The following is a 17,110-nucleotide window of genomic DNA, read 5'->3' as shown; positions in this document are numbered from 1 at the left end:
TATTTTTGTGATCGGTCAGAGAACTGCATTAAGACAAGACCAAGCTAACCAAATAGCATCAAGTATTTGTTTAAAGATGCTTTAACCAATGAAACGAGACCTCTGACATTCTTGGGAACTTCGTGTTCTAAGCAAGTAGTGAGACCATTGCACTTTGTAACGTGATTAAGGCAAGTCAATCTTCTTTTCCAGGTGCAACATTACGAAACCGCCGGCCAAAGAACACGTAAAGTGAAGTTGTTTCAAATATAATGGAGAAGTATGAGAAACTAGCAAAGATCGGAGAAGGATCTTACGGGGTTGTTTTCAAATGCAGAAATAAAACCTCTGGTCAAGTGGTAGCTATTAAAAAGTTTGTGGAATCTGAAGATGATCCCATTGTTAAGAAAATAGCACTGAGAGAAATACGAATGTTAAAGGTAGGTCTGCTCTACGTGACTGTGTAATTGTGGTATGAGGGAAAATACACACGGGAACATGCCAAAGGAATTTAACACGATATGAGGGGTACTTCCCCCCCAAATGGATTTTTTTAAAGCTATGTATTTAAATTTAACAAAATAACTTCACCAACCCTGACCCCTCATCCAGGATTCCCCACCCTCCAAACCAGCAACTGGAAAATATCTCCTGGCCCGGTCACAGCCCAAAACTCCAACTGCCCAGTAGGCACCAAAATGGATTTATCCCTGCCTGTCATTACTGAATAATTACCCTTAGTTACATGTGAGGGAGCTTCAAAAAGCTTATAGGGAAATTCCATTATGTTTTAATTTTTTTTCAATCAGAGTTGCTCTTTCCTGAGTCTTTTTTTTTTGTGCAAAATTCTTATTTTATTTATTTATTTTTTAAAACATTTTATTAGGACTCGATTTTTAAAGCCCATAGTACAAATTTTTTTCAACTAAAGGCTTTTGTTATTTTTATTCTAATAGGATTTGACAAATTCACTCTTCGTCCTTTTCAAAGTATTAATGTAGCCATTAAGGTCAAGTGGTTTTTAAAAACAGTTTTATTGACATGTAGTTCACGTGCCATACGGTCCAATTATTTAATCATATTACAGAGTTGTGCAGCCATCAACCACAATCAAGGACAGAATAATTTGTTCTTTCTTGTACTTATCATTATTAGCTCCCCATTTCCCCCACCATTGTTATAATATATACTGGAGCCCTGATGGTACAGTGGTTACACATTGGGCTGCTCACTGCAAGGTCAGCAGTTTGAAACCACCAGCTGCTCCTCAGAAGATGGATGGAGCTTTCTACTGCAAAGAATTACTGTCCCGGAAACTGACAGAGGCAGTTCTGCTCCGTCCGGTAGGGCCGCTATGAGTGAGTCAGCAGTGGGTTTGGTCTGGGGCTTTGGATGATTGTTTTCAAGAATCCATGCTTGGGGCATTGTTCTCTCTTCGTCAGCAGAGGGCACCAGTTAGCCAGCAGCTTCGTAGCAGTCACAGAGCTAAACTGCAGGGTATGTCTGGACCCAAACACTGAGTTGCTTTATAAAGTAGTATTTTTTACAACCCCCTCCCCAAAACTTCAAGCCAAATTAACACTCCTGGTGTACAACTTCCCCAATGTAACAGTGAACGTTAGGATCATCATTAACTAGATTTCCACTTAAGCTAATTCTCTGACGTGGTGGGTTTCATATTGGTCTGCTAACCACAAGGTAAGCAGTTTGAAACCACCAGGCAGTCCTCGGGAGAAAAGGGCAGCTTTCTACTCCTGTAAAAAGTTAGTCTCTGATCCTTGTTCCTGGAATCCAGGAACAGGAATGGGAGTAGCAATACCAGGAGGGTAGGGGGAAGGTGTGGAGTTGAGGAGAGGAAGGGGGAACCTATTGCAACAATCGACACATAACCACACACACATACACACACCCTCAGGGGGATGAACAGCAGAAACTGTGGGGTAAGGGAGACAGTGGTGGGCACACGATATGAAAATAATTTATAATTTATCAAGAGATCATGAGGATGGGAGGCGGGAGGGAAGGGGAAAAAGTGGAGCTGATATCAAGGGCTCAAATGTTTGGAAAATAATGATGGCAACATATGTACAAATATGCTTGATACAATTGAAGTATGGATTTGTTAAAAGAGCTGTAAGATCCCCCAATAAAATGACCTTTTAATTTTAAAAACTGTTTTTAAGTTAGTCTCCAAAACCTGGTGGGCTGTTCTACCCTGTCCTACAGGGTCACGGCTAATCGACATTGACCCTAAATGGCAGTGAGTCTGCTTGGGATTTGACGTCTCTGAATTCTTTCTTGCTTTTGGTATGCCGCACCCATGAGGCCCTTGAACATCTTCTTCCCGTGATAAGTCTGCCTGACGTGCCTCACATACTGTGCTTGTTTGTTTTCTGTTTTCCGTTGACTCCTCTCTGAGCCTTGTACTTCACTCTGGCTAGGGCTCCATTTTTGGGGGGAGGCCACGTGAACTTTGCCTGTAAAGGAGCTGTAGTTTTGGAACCCTCCAACCCCCCTCCCACCAGGCTTAACCGCGACTTTGTGTCACCAGACTTGACTGTGGGCCAGCCTTCTTCTCCACCACGTGCCTCTGTGCCCTGGTGGGCGGTGTTGCCCACTGAAAACAAATCATCTTGGTGCTTTGGGTCCATTTTAAAGAGCCCCTAGGGTTGCAGAGGGTTAAGCTTTGGGTTACCAACCGAGAGGTGGGCAGGTTGAACCCCACTGCCACGCTGCGTGAAGATGGCTTGCACACTCGTTCCGGTCTACGTCTGCAACGAGACACAGACCCGGATACTCCAGGGAGCTGGTCTGCTTCCCTTAGGTCACTAGGGGTCAGGATCACCTCGGTGGCTGTGAGTTTCATTTGAGTTTTCCAGCGGTTGAGCCACAGGCATGTGGTTCGCAGGCCGATTTCGGGGGCTCAAGCCACACTTAGCCCCAATACATACGGCTCTGCTCGGCCGCCAATATCTACTGAGCATCTGCCATACAGCAAACACGTGACAGGTCTCTCTGGGTCCACAGCACAGGGGCTGAAAAGTTCGTTGGCGTCCTATACGAGGTTTTTTGGAAAATCCTGGGGAAGGTTAGTTCCAAGTGGGGTGACCACACGTCTTGGCTGACGGCTGCTGCGGCCCTGTCCACGTGGTTAGAAGACCCTTTCTAAGTGCCCGGCTCTGCCCAGGACTTCGTATGGACTCCTCAGCCACCGAGACTGTGTACGGGACTGCCCTGGCTTACACCATTGTATAGTTAGGTGACAAATTAAGCAGTCAGTGAGGGATGATTTTACTTGATTGCAATTGTCCTCCAGTATACAAGGGTGCACTACAAGCTGCCCTATGCGAGGCTTTCACTGGGGAAGAGAATTTAACTCATAAAACCTGTCCGTATGAGAGAGAACAAGAAAATGAAAGGACAGGGCTGAAAAGTAATAAATTAAGAGCACAGGCTTCACTGGGAGTGGGCAGGCTCCCGGGACAGGCAGTGAAGCTGGAAGCGTCGTGGAGCGAGGACCAGCAGCGGGTGTCACTCAGCTGAAGTCTGCTCTGGTCTGAGGCCCGAGCTAAGCCGAGTGGCTATGGATGAGCTCCAGCGGCTTCTCAATACTGACTCAGATTTTACGACTTGGCTATTTGACGCTTCCATAAAATGTTGGTTTTTTGGGGTGACCGGAGGGGGCGGGGGGTTGTTCTGAGGCTGGTATCTGAAATCACATAACGTCATTTGCTGTCACCTGAGAGTCAAACCATTTAGTCTCCATCTATTACGGGTAGGCTCGGGGGATCCTTATATGTCTTGCCACTCGTAGTCTCTGTGATTCCTACTGAGTGAGACCTGTCAGTGGCGCATGAAAGGCTCCACGTGAGAGACACAGGTCACAGTAAGCAGACGTCATTTGTGCCTGGGAGAAGCCTCTCCTCCAAGCCGATCCCTAAGCCGTGTGTCTCCTTCCCTTTGCAGCAGCTAAAGCACCCGAACCTGGTGAACCTCATTGAGGTGTTCCGGAGAAAAAGGAAGATGCACCTGGTGTTCGAATACTGCGACCACACACTCTTAAATGAGCTGGAAAGAAACCCTAGTGGGTGAGTAATGTAGGCGCTCCCAGTCTACCGGGTCAGGCCTCCAGTTTCATTGGATATGGGATCAACCCACACATATTTCAAGGCCCAGCCACAGTGGCCCTAGCTCCTCTCCACGCTTCTCTGAGGCGGGGCGTGCTCAAAGGAACCCACAGGAACTACACCTAGGAAGAGAAGCGTAGAGTAGATACAACCAAGGTGTGTTTTACAGACAAGCCCTTTATCGGATTGTCTCAATTCAAGGAACGGATTCAGGTTCAATATTAGGACATCTGTTCATATAATTCAAGGAGCCCTGGGTTAAGTGTTGGGCTGCTAACAACAAGGTCGGGAATTCAAAGCCACCAGCCTCTACTTGGGAGAAAGATGAGGCTTTCTACTCGCATAAAGAGTTACAGTCTCAGAAACTCACAGGAGCAGTTCTGCCCTGTCCTGGAGAGTCGCTGTGAGTCAGAATTGACAGGAGGATGGCGGTGAGGTTGGTTTGGGATTCATACAATTCACTGAAAGGTTAAAAGAGGAAAAACTACATGTAAAATTTGAAAAGGCATATAAGGTCCCATTCTTTCATGATTTAGGCACTTAGGGGAAAAATACCTTAGTAAACAAGAATTAAAAGAGCACTCTCATCATCTACAAACAACCCTCTTCCAATCAATTGTTAAATCTCATACCAATGAGAAAACAGTGGAGGAACTGACCTTCAAGTAAGAAACTAGACAAAAACCTGTGCTGGGCAGTCTAACCTTGTTCTGAACGTTCTAGCCAGTGTCGTGCAAGGAGTGCAGAAACCGTGGGGGCTACAGCTAAACACCTGCTGCTCCCAAGACTGATGCCACGAGGCAGAACCTAGACCCACGCCCCACCTCTCTCCTTGTCCTCCAAGCTTCCTTACCACTTCTGACACCAACTGTCCCTCCCAGTTTGTTCTTTCTTCTTCTTCTTCCTCTCTCTCTCTCTCTCTCTGTCTCTCTCTCTCTCTCTCTCTCTCTCTCTCTCTCTCTCTCTCTCTCTCTCTCTCTCTCTCTTTCTCTCTCAGGCTGGGGGTTCAGTAACTCATGGCAGTGGCCACACAGCATTCACAGAGGGTGCAAGTGTGGGGCTTCTTAGGGAAGTTGACAGGCTACAACTCAGGGGAGACCTGCTCAGGGCACAGTTGTTTACTGGGGACCATTTCTTCTCTGCCTTGGCCCAGGCAGACTTCTCTCAGGCCCTCCGCCTCTCGCTTGGCCTGGGCACTGCTCGTGCAATGTGACAAGGCTTTTTTTTTTAGTGCTGCCAATGAACTTAAGGACCGGCCACTCTGCTGCAAGCCTCAATGAAAAGGCATGTAGTTCCCTGGGTCAGAACATCTATCTCCCCCAGTTAGGAGCTCAGAGGGACCCTTCTCTGCAAACCCACCTCTGGCCAGAAGCACTCAGCTCTACTGACTCTGTAGCCTGGGAATTCCATCACTCTGCCTTACGCACTGGCTCCTGGCTCTGGCCTCGCTGCTCCTTTGCCGCCCTTCTGGTGTCCAAGCTGTCTCGCGGACCCAGGAGCTCCCATTTGCAGGGGGCACTGTGTTTAAAGGACACACTTCTCTTGCTGGCAGCGAGAAGCCCACTCCATGCTTCTGGGTGGCTCATGGGAAACCCAGTCACAATTAACTCTGCTAACTACCACTCACAACTGACTCTTTATCCAACCAGTACCCCCCACCTTTTGTCCCCACCCCCGTCAGGAACCTGAAGGTCTCTTGGTGGGAATCATGAAGGTGCTGGCTGGAAAGCCATCTAGGCAATTCGCTGCACTGTGATAAGCAAAGTAAAAAGAATCAAGAATGTGTGCCTTCTAGAAACCAGAGAAAATTGCCATCATTCAAAGAATATTATTGCTCTTAAAGAGCGTCTAAGAGCATCGCCTCAAGGGTTTTATTAGATGGAATAGGGTTCCATACAGTAACCATCAAACCAAGCTCCCAGCCTCCGAGGCACTTCCCATCATGGCCCCGCTGTAGGGCAGGAACACCTGCCGCAGTGGGTTTCCAAGACTGTCACTTTTCACAGGAGTAGAAAGCCTCATCTTTCTCCTGTGGAGCGCCTGGTGGCTTTCAACCACTGACTGTGGGGCCAGCAGCCCAATGCGTAACCACAACGCCACTAGGGATCGATCCACTGACCACGACACCACCACATAATCCGCACACAGCTCTGGTCTCCATCCACAGTCTGGGAAAGCTAAGTGTGAAGGATCACATTCAGACCTCAGCAACCAACAAAGTGTATGGACCAATAAAGATAAAAAGAATATTTCTGGCTCTACAGAGAACACCATAAAACTATTGAGATGCATAAAAAGACCATATTCAAATCACCATGCTATATTTCTGAATAAAAATATTCAATAGAAAGATGCTGTCTCCTCAGTTTTTCTTTTTACTGTACAAAGTTGCAGTCACAACAAAAATGGGATTTATTTTTTGAATTTGAAAATGTTACATTTTAAGGAGAACAAAAGCGGGAGCTTGATGTGGCCACAACCAAAAACACATGATAAACCGACAGTCATTAAGACAGCTTTCTAATGACCCCGAAATATACAGACCGACCAGCGAAACAGTAGAGCGGTCCAGGAGCCACCATGAGTGTGTCTCTACAAACGTGCAGCAGACTGCCAAGGTGGCAGTGGAAATTGGGGGGAGCGGATGGTTGATTCCCGGATGGCTATAAGAACAGCTGAGATTTTTTCCATCACCTGTTGTGCACTGTAACACTCATGGATGGGGATAGAGGAGAATCGCTGTTGAGTCTTGATGGCAAAGGCTTTTCTGAGCACAAAAGCAGAGGAAGAGTATTTATGTTGTTGCTCTTGGCCTTCAAGTCGTAGAAATTCCCTTTGGCAGAAAGTGTCATAAGCAAAACTAAGAGAAATGGCAGAGCAGATACAGTATTTGTCAGATCACGGATTGATGGAAATGACTCTCTAGAGGTGAGACAGGGGCTCCAGTGTCAATGTAGTGAAGCATTGAAACCACCAGGCACTTCAAGGGAGTAGAAAGCCTCCTATGAACACAGCAGGAGTTCACGAACTTTTAAAAATGAATACAGGTTCTAGTTGGGTACTTCTCTCTTTAAAATTAGGATTTTATCAACTCTGTATACATGAAACACCCAAATCACAGGCATCAAGCCAATTCTGACGCGCAGCGACCTTGTAGACAATTAGTGAATTCCTGCTATGCACTGAGCACACTTACAGATGTTATGGATACAATGGGAATCAAACATAGCTCTTGCCCTCAGGGAGTGCACTTTCAGTAGACACGAAAAATCAAATCACTTTTAAAAGGAAGCAAAATGACCAGTACACCTATGAAAACATGTTTATCCTCCTTAGTAAGGATTTTTTACCAGCCACATTGGCAATGATGCTTCAGAAACCAAAAGCCCCAGTATTGTGACCTATCAGGGAGCCAGGCACTCTAATAAATAGCTACTACAGGGAGTGTAGTTAGGGTGGCAGCCTAGCACTGTGCGTGAAAAATCGTTTAAGCTGTTTTCACTTTCGGATCAAGCAATTTCATTAAGAGAAATTTATAATAATAAAATGATCCAATAGGTATAAAAAGTTATGTTTAAGAATGTTTGATACATCATTGTAACACACACACACACATTGGAATGACCAATTAAATTAACGGCGCGAAGACCTGGAGTTAGAAAACCGAAAGGATTCCATCTTGCTTGGATCCCCAGTCAAGACTCATGGGAACAACAGTCAAGAAATCAAAGGAGGTATTGGACAAATCCCCAGCACAAAGCCTCTTACAGGCTTGAAAAGCAAGGATGCCATTTTGAGAACCAAGGTGCATCTGACCCAAGTCATGGTATTTTTACCTGCTGCTTTTTGCTCTTGTTTTGTTTAAGGAATAATTTCATTTTTGCAAGTTCAAACAATTTTGCAATTTCAAACCACTGCTTAGAAAAATATCATTAAAACAATATTCAATCAAAAATAACTTGAAAATGTAATGAAGTCGATTCAAGTATCCTGTGACACAGAGTACGACTGTCTCACTAAAATTTACATTTATTTCTGTGAGGACGTATGCTCATGTTCATTTCAAAAGAAAATATATTTCTTCTCTGGGTTTTAACAACAACCTAACTTACTTCTTATGCATATGAAAGTTGGACATTGAATAATAAAGACCACAGAAGAATCGATGCTTTGAATTACGGTGCTGGTGAAGAATGTCACTGCCAAAAGGACAGACAGATCTGTCTTGGAAGAAGTACAGCCTGAATGGTCCTTAGAGGCGAGGACGGCGGGACGTGTTCTCATGTATTAATGTATTTTGGCCTTATCAGGAGAGACCAATCCCTTAGGGGGGGGCGGGGAGGGGGCCAGTAATGCTTGATGAATTAGAGGGGCAGCGAAGAAGACGACCCCTGAAGAGAGAGATCGATTGACACCGTGACTGCGGCGATGCGCCGGCGTAGCACGTGTGGTTCATTCCCGTGTTCACGCAGCCGCTAGGAGCCGGAGCCGCCTTGATGGCGCCTCACCCTGCAGCCGGCCCACCAGCCGGGATTTACTGCAGGATGCTGGTGGACAAAGTGCCGGGAACCGCTGTGAGCTGAGCGCTTCCCGGGCCCAAGGCCCCGCTCTAGGCAGTGGGTCCACAGTAAGGAGGCCGGCTTGTGGAAGCGACCATCCGGTTTCCGCCAGCAGTCCGAAAGGAAGAACCAGAAAGCTCTGAAGCAAAAGAAGCCGCGGGATGTTTGAATTTGAGCATGTCTGGAGCAAGGAGCGCCAAGGGATGGAGGCGTCAGCAAGCCGGGTGTAGAGCGCCCATAAAGCAAGCACCCCGCCGCTGCCGCTGGGGTAGGATGGGAGTGGCGATGAGATAGGAGATAACCCAGGAGAGGCTAATAGCCCTGACGTGATTAAAAGCCGCAAGCCACACGGAGGACGAGGACAGCTCCTTTCACCTCAGGTGATATTGAAATCAAGCCTCCCATACTCAGCTGCACCGAGAAGGGCAGTGGGCATCTCAGTGGCCTGGCATCTCAGTGGCCTATCATCTCAGTGGCCTGGCATCTCAGTGGCCTATCATCTCAGTGGCCTATCATCTCAGTGGCCTATCATCTCAGTGGCCTATCATCTCAGTGGCCTATCATCTCAGTGGCCTATCATCTCAGTGGCCTGGCATCTCAGTGGCCTGGCATCTCAGTGGCCTGGCATCTCAGTGGCCTATCATCTCAGTGGCCTATCATCTCAGTGGCCTATCATCTCAGTGGCCTGGCATCTCAGTGGCCTAGCATCTCAGTGGTCTATCATTCTCAGTGGTCTAGTTCTGCTGTACTCGAAGTACAGGAACCGGACGGCTCTGAAAAGGAGAAACCTGTTTTCTCAGGTTAAGAGATCTGAATGCAGAGGATGAATTCCAGAGGGAGGTGTCCTCAGGATCAATATGGAGAGAGTTCCTTCTCTTCAGGCACAGCTTCCAGGTTCCTTGGGGATCCCGCCGCCGCCTCCCCCCCACTCCCCCTGTCTTGGTGCCTGCCTGTCTTCCCCCATCTCAGTTCGCTTGCCGGCTAGTTTAATATCTTGTGTGTCTCAGAAGAGACGGAGTCACGACACACCCCTTACGCATCCTGCCACCTTAGCATGAAGACAACCTTCTCGCCCATGGGATGCTAACCACGGGTCACAGAAGATTCACAACACATCCTCCTCTATGGACGTAGGAGGAGTACACAGTCCAATCCATCACCGTGGACACCGAGACCGGCCTCAAGCCCTCACCTGAGCAATCGAGAGCATTCTTGAGCAGTCCCCTGGGACATCTCTGGTCGCCTTCTCCAACTAACTTTTGTTTTAAGGCCTTCCTGATTCCTTGCTTGGATTTACTTCTGCACTTGCCCAATGCGCAACATGTAAGCATTGAGTATCGATTGACTTCTACAAGAAATGAATCATTTCACTCAAAATGCCTTAAAAGATGCTGTCTATGACAGAGTAACTTGGCCAGGTGCCATCTTTGTAGATTGAGCACCGTGCGAATCTGTGTCCTTTTGAGAACTATTTTCTTTTTAGGAGACCAGCAGGGGCCATTTGGTGGTGCTGGTATTTTGTATACAAAGGCTTCCAAAAGTTCAAGGAAAGTAGAATTCAAAAGGGGTCACAAATGTCTTAAAGCCCCTTCGTATGTGTTGTTTTGCTGTGAGAGCGTCAGCCTTGGAATCTGCGCCACCCAGGAATTCTTGCTCCAACAGGGCCATGGGACTTCCTGTGAGATGCCGCTAGGCATGGCTCTTCCACGAGGGCAGCTCAGGACTTTCTGGCGTGCCTGAGTCCGTGTGTGGAGGACTAGTCTGCTAGGTCTTGACCCTTCGTCCTGCCAGCACGCCATTGGGTCCTGAACAGAACCACAGGCTGCCCTAGCTAGTCCCTCCCCAGAACGACAGCCACGATGCTCCTTCACACTACCCCACCCTCAGCGAGACCACGGAAGCTCAGCTGGATCATTAACTCAGCCTCCTAATTAATCTCCCTCTATCCACTTCCAGGAGACCTTACATGTTAGGCTGCAATCCTCAAGGTTGACGGTTTGAAACCAAGGGAGGGAGCTGAGGCTTTTTATTCCCATAGCGTTGCAGTCTTGCAAGCTCACGGGGTACTTCTCGCCTGCCCTGCAGGGTTGCTACGCATGTGAAAGTGCCTTTGTGTTTGTTTGGTTTCACATCCACGGGTGCCTCTCACAAGTCCAGTCCCCACCTGAGGACGCCCGCTCTGCTTTAGCCCCTTCAAAGGCTTCCCACAGCACTTGGGGTACCATGCTAACTCCTTGCCAAGATCTGCTGGGCCTCCGTGACTTGGCACCTAGGTCTCTACTTCTGTTTTAGCCGCACTGACTTCCAAAATGCCTCTCCCCCACTCCCAGTTCTTTCAAAACCCGGGGCCCTTAGCTATTCTTGGGGCCTCTGGGGCCTTTATAGAGGGGCCTCGAGGCTGGGCTGACTGTCTGGCTTTATCTAATCGCATCTCCTCTCCCAGCCTGGGAGCAAATGGAGTAAACACCAGGCTCTCCCCAGAGGAAGGCTGCAGGCACCTGGAGCTTAAGTAGGTAACTTGCTGCGGGCAACCAAAGTCAGGTGGGAGCAAAACGCCAAACGCTGGCACCTGAACCCTGGCCTTCCGCCTCAGAGCACTCAAAATGGCCATGCTAGTCCCTTGGCCTCTTGTACAAACTTCCAGCAAGGTGGTCTTCGATTGGGGAGAAGTGGCGAGAAGGAGAATGCCATGCAAGTCCCTTTCCGTGGAAGGCTTTCCATCCTAAGGACTAGGCGCCTGTCCGGTGCGAATAGAGTCCCCTGGCTATCCGAAAGAAGTGTTCTGTGAAACTTTAAAAAAAAAACCAAAATGGCAGGAAGCCAAGCAACTGACATGAGGGTAGGGGGGAGAAAAGGTGGAACTTCCCAAACCCAAACCAAACTCCCTGCCATCCAGTCAATGGGGGGTCCCGGTGACTGCAGGACAGGGCAGAACTGCCCCGGGGGGCTCCTGAGGCTGTAAAGTGTAGCTCTCCTGGCTGATGGTATCAAACCGCAGACCTCGCTGCTCACAGCCCCAGGCAGACACTAGGCCACCAGGGCTCCCTATGCAAATTCCAAGAACCCCCAAAATAACCTACCAGGTCCTACCCAAGAGCACCTCCACCCTCAAATGACACTTAGACCTTGTGTCCACAGGCGCAGATCACCAGTAGGGCAGCTTGGTGACCAGTCACTGACAGCAGGTCCCGAGAAAGGGGCCACTGAGGCAGGCGGCTCGGGCGCATCTGGCCCCTCTCAGCTACTCAAGGCAAAACTGAGCAGCCGCTTCCCCCACACCTTTTCCTGCAAAAGCAGAAATCCTCTTCGGGGTTTCTTTCAGTTAGCAAAAAGAAAAAGAGGTACTAATGCTGACCTCAGTAAACGGGGAGTGGCCTAAAGGGAACTTTGGAAAAGTGGGGGACAACTGTATCTCCATTAAGCTGGGGGGGGGGGGGGGAGTTTCAAAGGACACAGGAGCCCTGGGCAGTGCAGGGATCATGCACTTGACTGCCAAATGAAACGTTGGTGGTTCAAACCCACCTCGAGGCTCTGTGCAGTGAAGCCTGGTGGCCTGCCTCTAATGATTTCAGCCAAGACGGCCCTCGTGGGGCCACTGTACCCTGTCACGTGGGGTGGCCTTGAGGTGGACAGCACCACCACCAACAGAGCCCACGAGCTGCCTCAAGCCAGTGGTGCTGCGAGCCTGCCACCGTAACGTCTATCTCAGATCAGGAAATTGCTGCGAGATTAGAAAATACGCTCTCTGCCTCGATTGCCGCTTCTCAGCAGCTCCCGGCTCTCCCAGGTAGGCTGGTCGGCAGGGCCGCAGCTTACACAGGCAGCCTCCTGTGCCGTGGGACCTGTTGAGTCGGCTGCATGCGTTCAATTTTCAAACAGCGATCTAGATGCTGGGCAGCCAAACCCTAGAACTGATCAAGGTGGTCTAAAAAGCAGAAAACAACAACTGCAAAGACCGGAGCCCTCCTATATATACTGCTGTTGAGACGGTGAAACGGTGCAAGCACGAGGAAAGGCGCGGCGACTCTCCCTCAGGAACGGAAATACCCGGGACTCCGCCACAGCACTGCCTGGTATGTAGCCCGAGAAAGCAAGGTGTGCATCGCAGCACAATAACAAGGCGACGGAAGCAACTGAAATGTCCACCGGTGGAAGAACAGATAGTACTTCCTGCTGTGGATGGACTCTGGAGGACATGATGTTGGCCACAGTCTGGCAAAGACGGAGGGACAAGCACCGCAGGAGACGCCCATTATGAAAAAGCATCATCATCGAGATAAAGGTTTTCATACCAAAAGAAACAGACTCTGATGTTCACCAGGGATGGGGGAGGGAGGAGGAGAGAGAGGAGAAGCAGTGGGCTATGGGTAAACAACTGTTAGCCTGGATGGAAAACAGCATAATATATAAAAGTAAGAGGGCAAAGGTGGGGCAGGAAAGGAACAGGCCAAGCCATGGGGAGGCTTGATGCTTCACGTTGTTGAATGCAAAAATGATGATCTGATAGATATACACCCCCCCCCCCCGACTTAACTCACAATAAAGTGATTTGAAAGAAATTATCTAAGTATGTGAATCAAGTATCCCAATGACAAAATATTAAATCCAACTCATGTGACATACTGGCATATCCCATCATTCCTAGTTTTTAAATGGAAAGACATTCACACAGTGACCATTTAGTTGAGAGACTATGTTTGTCATTTTGAAGCTAAGGGTGGGTGGGAAGGGGGTGGGGTGGACATTACCCCCATAAACCAAGTTGAATGACAACTGGCTGAGAAAAGTGTTTTCAACATGTTAAGATGTCTAGTCTTCATGAAATTGGTAAGAAAAGAATAAGCAGGCCACTGTTAAAAAAAAAAAAAGCCATGCAGCAGATGGACAGGGAATCCCCAAAGGATGGCATAACACAAAACCCCAAATGAGCCATCTTTGTATTTTAATTGCAGATTGGCAAAAAACCACAAAATCGTGGAAACCATATGTTGGTGAGACAATGGAGAGATGGGGACACTCGTGCACAGATGTTTGGCAGGAGGATAAAAGGGATAGGGCTCTGGTGGCGGAGTAGTTAGACTTTGTTCTGAATGTGCGGTTCAAAGTTCCAAACCGCCTCTGTAGGAGAAAGGGGCTTTCCACTCCCTTAAACAATGAGACTCGGGAACTCACAGGGGCAGTTCTACCCTGCCCTGGAGGGTGAACTTTTCTACATGATGTGAATTTTTGTGATAAGCATGTACGAAGGGGGGCTTCCAAAAGTCTGGAAATTTCCCATTATCCTTCAGCACTTTTCCATGAACTTTGTGAAACGCACATTACTCTCACAGGTAGAAATGATTTGTCAAAGAAAAATGGCCTCGTTGTGATAAAGCAGAGCAAGTCTTACTCAATTTTACATAAGGGAAATTTGCAGAACCCCCTCCCCCATGCTCCTCGGTCATGTCTGATGCTGTCCATCCCCCCCACCCCAACCCTGGCCCCTCAGAATCTTCATGTCTGTTTCTTCCCCCAGCGTTGCCGATGGAGTGATCAAAAGTGTCTTATGGCAAACCCTTCAAGCTCTAGACTTCTGTCATAAACACAACGTAAGTAACGTCGCTTCCTCGTGCCGACTCTTTCTCCCAAAGAGCTCAGGGGCCCGAACGGCAGGACGCAGGCTCCCCGGAGAAGTCATGCCCGAGTCCTGACCCTTTTCCAGCGTCTGTGGGAATCAAGGGCCTGCGTTCCGTGCGAGCGAACGCTGGTGGCACAAGTACTTCCTTTAGCCACGAGAACAAACTCACTGCCACTGAGTCGATGCCTACTCAGGGTGACCCTGAGGACAGAGACTCTAGTTATCCCGGAGAGCAGACAGTCCTGCCTCCCTCTCTCCCGAGGAGCAGCTGGTCATTCTGAAGGGCCGACTTACTGTGAATCGCAGTCTGACTCATACCCACTACCCCACCCGGGCACCCCCTTTAACCACAGTGTGATTGGCTCCTACTGATACCTGTACGCTGGTTTCACATGATGTTTCAGGAGGAGCCCTGGTGGAGTCATGGTTACACGTTGTGCTAACCACAAGGTCAGCAGTTGAAAACCGCCAGCCACTCTGTGGGAGAAAGATGGGCTTTCTACGTGAGTAGACTTACAGTCTGGGGACAGTCCTCTCCGATAGGGTCACTGTGAGTCAGCATCAACGCCACAGAAGTGAATTTTGTTTTGTTTTGTTTCGTTCTGCTCGTTCTGTCCTGTTCTGTTCTGGATATCAATACTGTCATCTGCCATGGCATTTCGTTTTATCTTATCATTTCTCTCGTTTCCCGACAGTCTCCTCTACCTTGAATGTTCCCAAGCTCACCTGTGCATCAGCACCACCTGGAGAGCTTGTAAAAAACAGCCAGCTGAGCTCTTTCCCACCCCCCCAGTTCCCGATTTGGGAGATCAGATCTGGGTCTCACAAACTGTCATTGAGTCAAGAGAGCAGGGCAGAACTGCTCCCGTAGAAGCAGGGAGTTCGCAAAACCTCAGCTTTCTCTTGTGGAGAGGCTAGTGGTTTCGAACTGCTGGCTTTTCTGTTAGCAACCCAATGGAGATCACTACACCCCCAAGGCTCCTTGAAATGAGGCCTGAGAATTTGTATTCCTGACAGGTCCCCAGATGACTCTGAGATGATTGGTCCACGAACCACACTTGGAACACTGCTGTCATAGAAATCACTTTGACTGATTGCTGCCTATGTGTGATTTAATTAGTTCTTCCCCGTGTATCTCCCATACGCCGGTATTTGTGGCTAGAGGCCTGACCATATTCAGGTCCGGTGTTTTAGACAAGAACACTTCCTGGAAGAAAAAGAGGATACTTCCTGGATGGTGTTATATACTTCCTGGATGGTGTTATATACTTCCTGCTGCCATCTGGTTGTCTCATTGATGATGAGATTGATCCGTGGGTGCAGGAGACATTAATGTGGCAATGACCAATTTATCCATCAACATTTTACATCCATCGACGATTCTTGCCTATGTCCATTTCTTCATTAGGGCTATCATAGGGGGATTTTCTAATTCTGTTCCTCCTTTTGCATTTATTCATCAGAATTCTATTTTTTTTTAAAGCCTGGCCCGCGTGCACACTGTTGCTCTTGTGGCTGGGTGCCATTGAGCTGGCTCCAGCTCGTCACGACCCCGTGTTCAACACACGAAACACGGTCCGAGCCCACGGTGCAGTCACTGTGCTTGCCCATCTCCCTGAGGGCCCCTCTTTTGCTGACCCTCTTCTTTACCAAGTATTATGCCCTTGGCAGGGATTGGCCTCGTGGTAACAAGGCATACTCCGGTTGTACTTCTTCCCAGACTGATGTGTTGTTCTGACAGTTCACGGTACTGTCAGTATTCTTGGCCAGCACCCCGATTTGGATGCATCCTGTTAAGGGGCACGTCGTGATCATGTGTTTTCTGTTCTTGTCTGAATCCCTGGCCACTGGTGACCGGTTAGAGTACAAGATAAGTAAGGGAGCTCAGAAACTCACAGGAACACTCCTACCACGGCCTCTAGGGTTGCTGAGAGTCAGCATCGACTCCATCGAAGGGAGTTTATTTCTTCCCACCCCCTTTAGTTGAAGGCGCCTGGTGGTGCAGTCGTTAAAACACGCAGCTACGAATGAAAAGGTTAGCGGTTCGGAATCACCAGCTGCCCCACGAGGAAAGGTGAGGCAGTCAGCTTCAGTAAAGATGAACGTACCTGGGGCAGTGCCGCTCTGTCTCACAGGGCCTCTGTCGGTTTGGGTTACTTTTTTTAAAATTATTTATATTCACAGCGACGGGTTGGTGTCTCAGTAACCTTGAGTGGCGAGCAGTGAAGGCGTTTTGTTGGGACATCAGTGTAAACTCGGGGATTTTATAACCTGATGTGTTCCCACCCTTGCACTGTCCCGTTGTCGACCTGGTGCATAAGTGGAGGCTGCACGGAGGCAAGGTGCTGACGACACTATATGGTCAGTTTGGGCCTGGGCAGCGGGTCTCTCCTCGGAGCCTGGGATGACTGCAGGGACAGAAACCAGGGCACCATGGCGATGCAGCTCAGTGTACCGGAAACGCTTTAGTTCTATGAAAGTGGGTGACGCTATGATCAGAATAAATCAAAAGCTTTTCTGTTAATAAATTATAAAGGGATACTAGTCCCAAGATATATACACAGACCTATTCTTTATGGTGCAAGTGCTTAACTAAGGATGATGCTTGAATGGAGTCTTTCACTGTAGATTTCCACCAGCCTAGAGGCAAGTATTGAAGTTCACCAAAGGAGTTTTCTGGGTAAAGTGATTCCCCACCCCACCTTTTTTTTTTTTTGGTGAAACTATACATCACAAAACGTACTCCCTCCCATTCCATATTGTCTCCATGCTTCACCTGGTGTTGCTATTCTCACTATCTCTACCCCCGTTCTGTCACCATGGAACTT

At 48.5% G+C, this 17,110-nt stretch overlaps 1 protein-coding gene across 1 annotated transcript in view; it reads left to right on the top strand.

Annotated features, from left to right (window-relative positions):
- Window positions 1-251: 251 nt before the first annotated feature.
- Window positions 252-17,110, top strand: part of CDKL4 (cyclin dependent kinase like 4) — a 44,030-nt gene continuing 27,171 nt past the window's right edge. The window contains exons 1-3 of the mRNA XM_075535800.1: window positions 252-419; window positions 3,946-4,067; window positions 14,181-14,253. Of these exons, the coding sequence (XP_075391915.1) occupies window positions 252-419; window positions 3,946-4,067; window positions 14,181-14,253 (363 nt within the window). The remainder of the gene's footprint in view (window positions 420-3,945; window positions 4,068-14,180; window positions 14,254-17,110) is intronic.

Source organism: Tenrec ecaudatus, chromosome 17 (genome assembly GCF_050624435.1).
Source record: "Tenrec ecaudatus isolate mTenEca1 chromosome 17, mTenEca1.hap1, whole genome shotgun sequence".
In the NCBI taxonomy this organism is placed as follows: domain Eukaryota; kingdom Metazoa; phylum Chordata; class Mammalia; order Afrosoricida; family Tenrecidae; genus Tenrec; species Tenrec ecaudatus.
The sequence above is the reverse complement of the archived record's forward strand: the minus strand, read 5'-3'. Positions and strand labels throughout refer to the sequence as shown.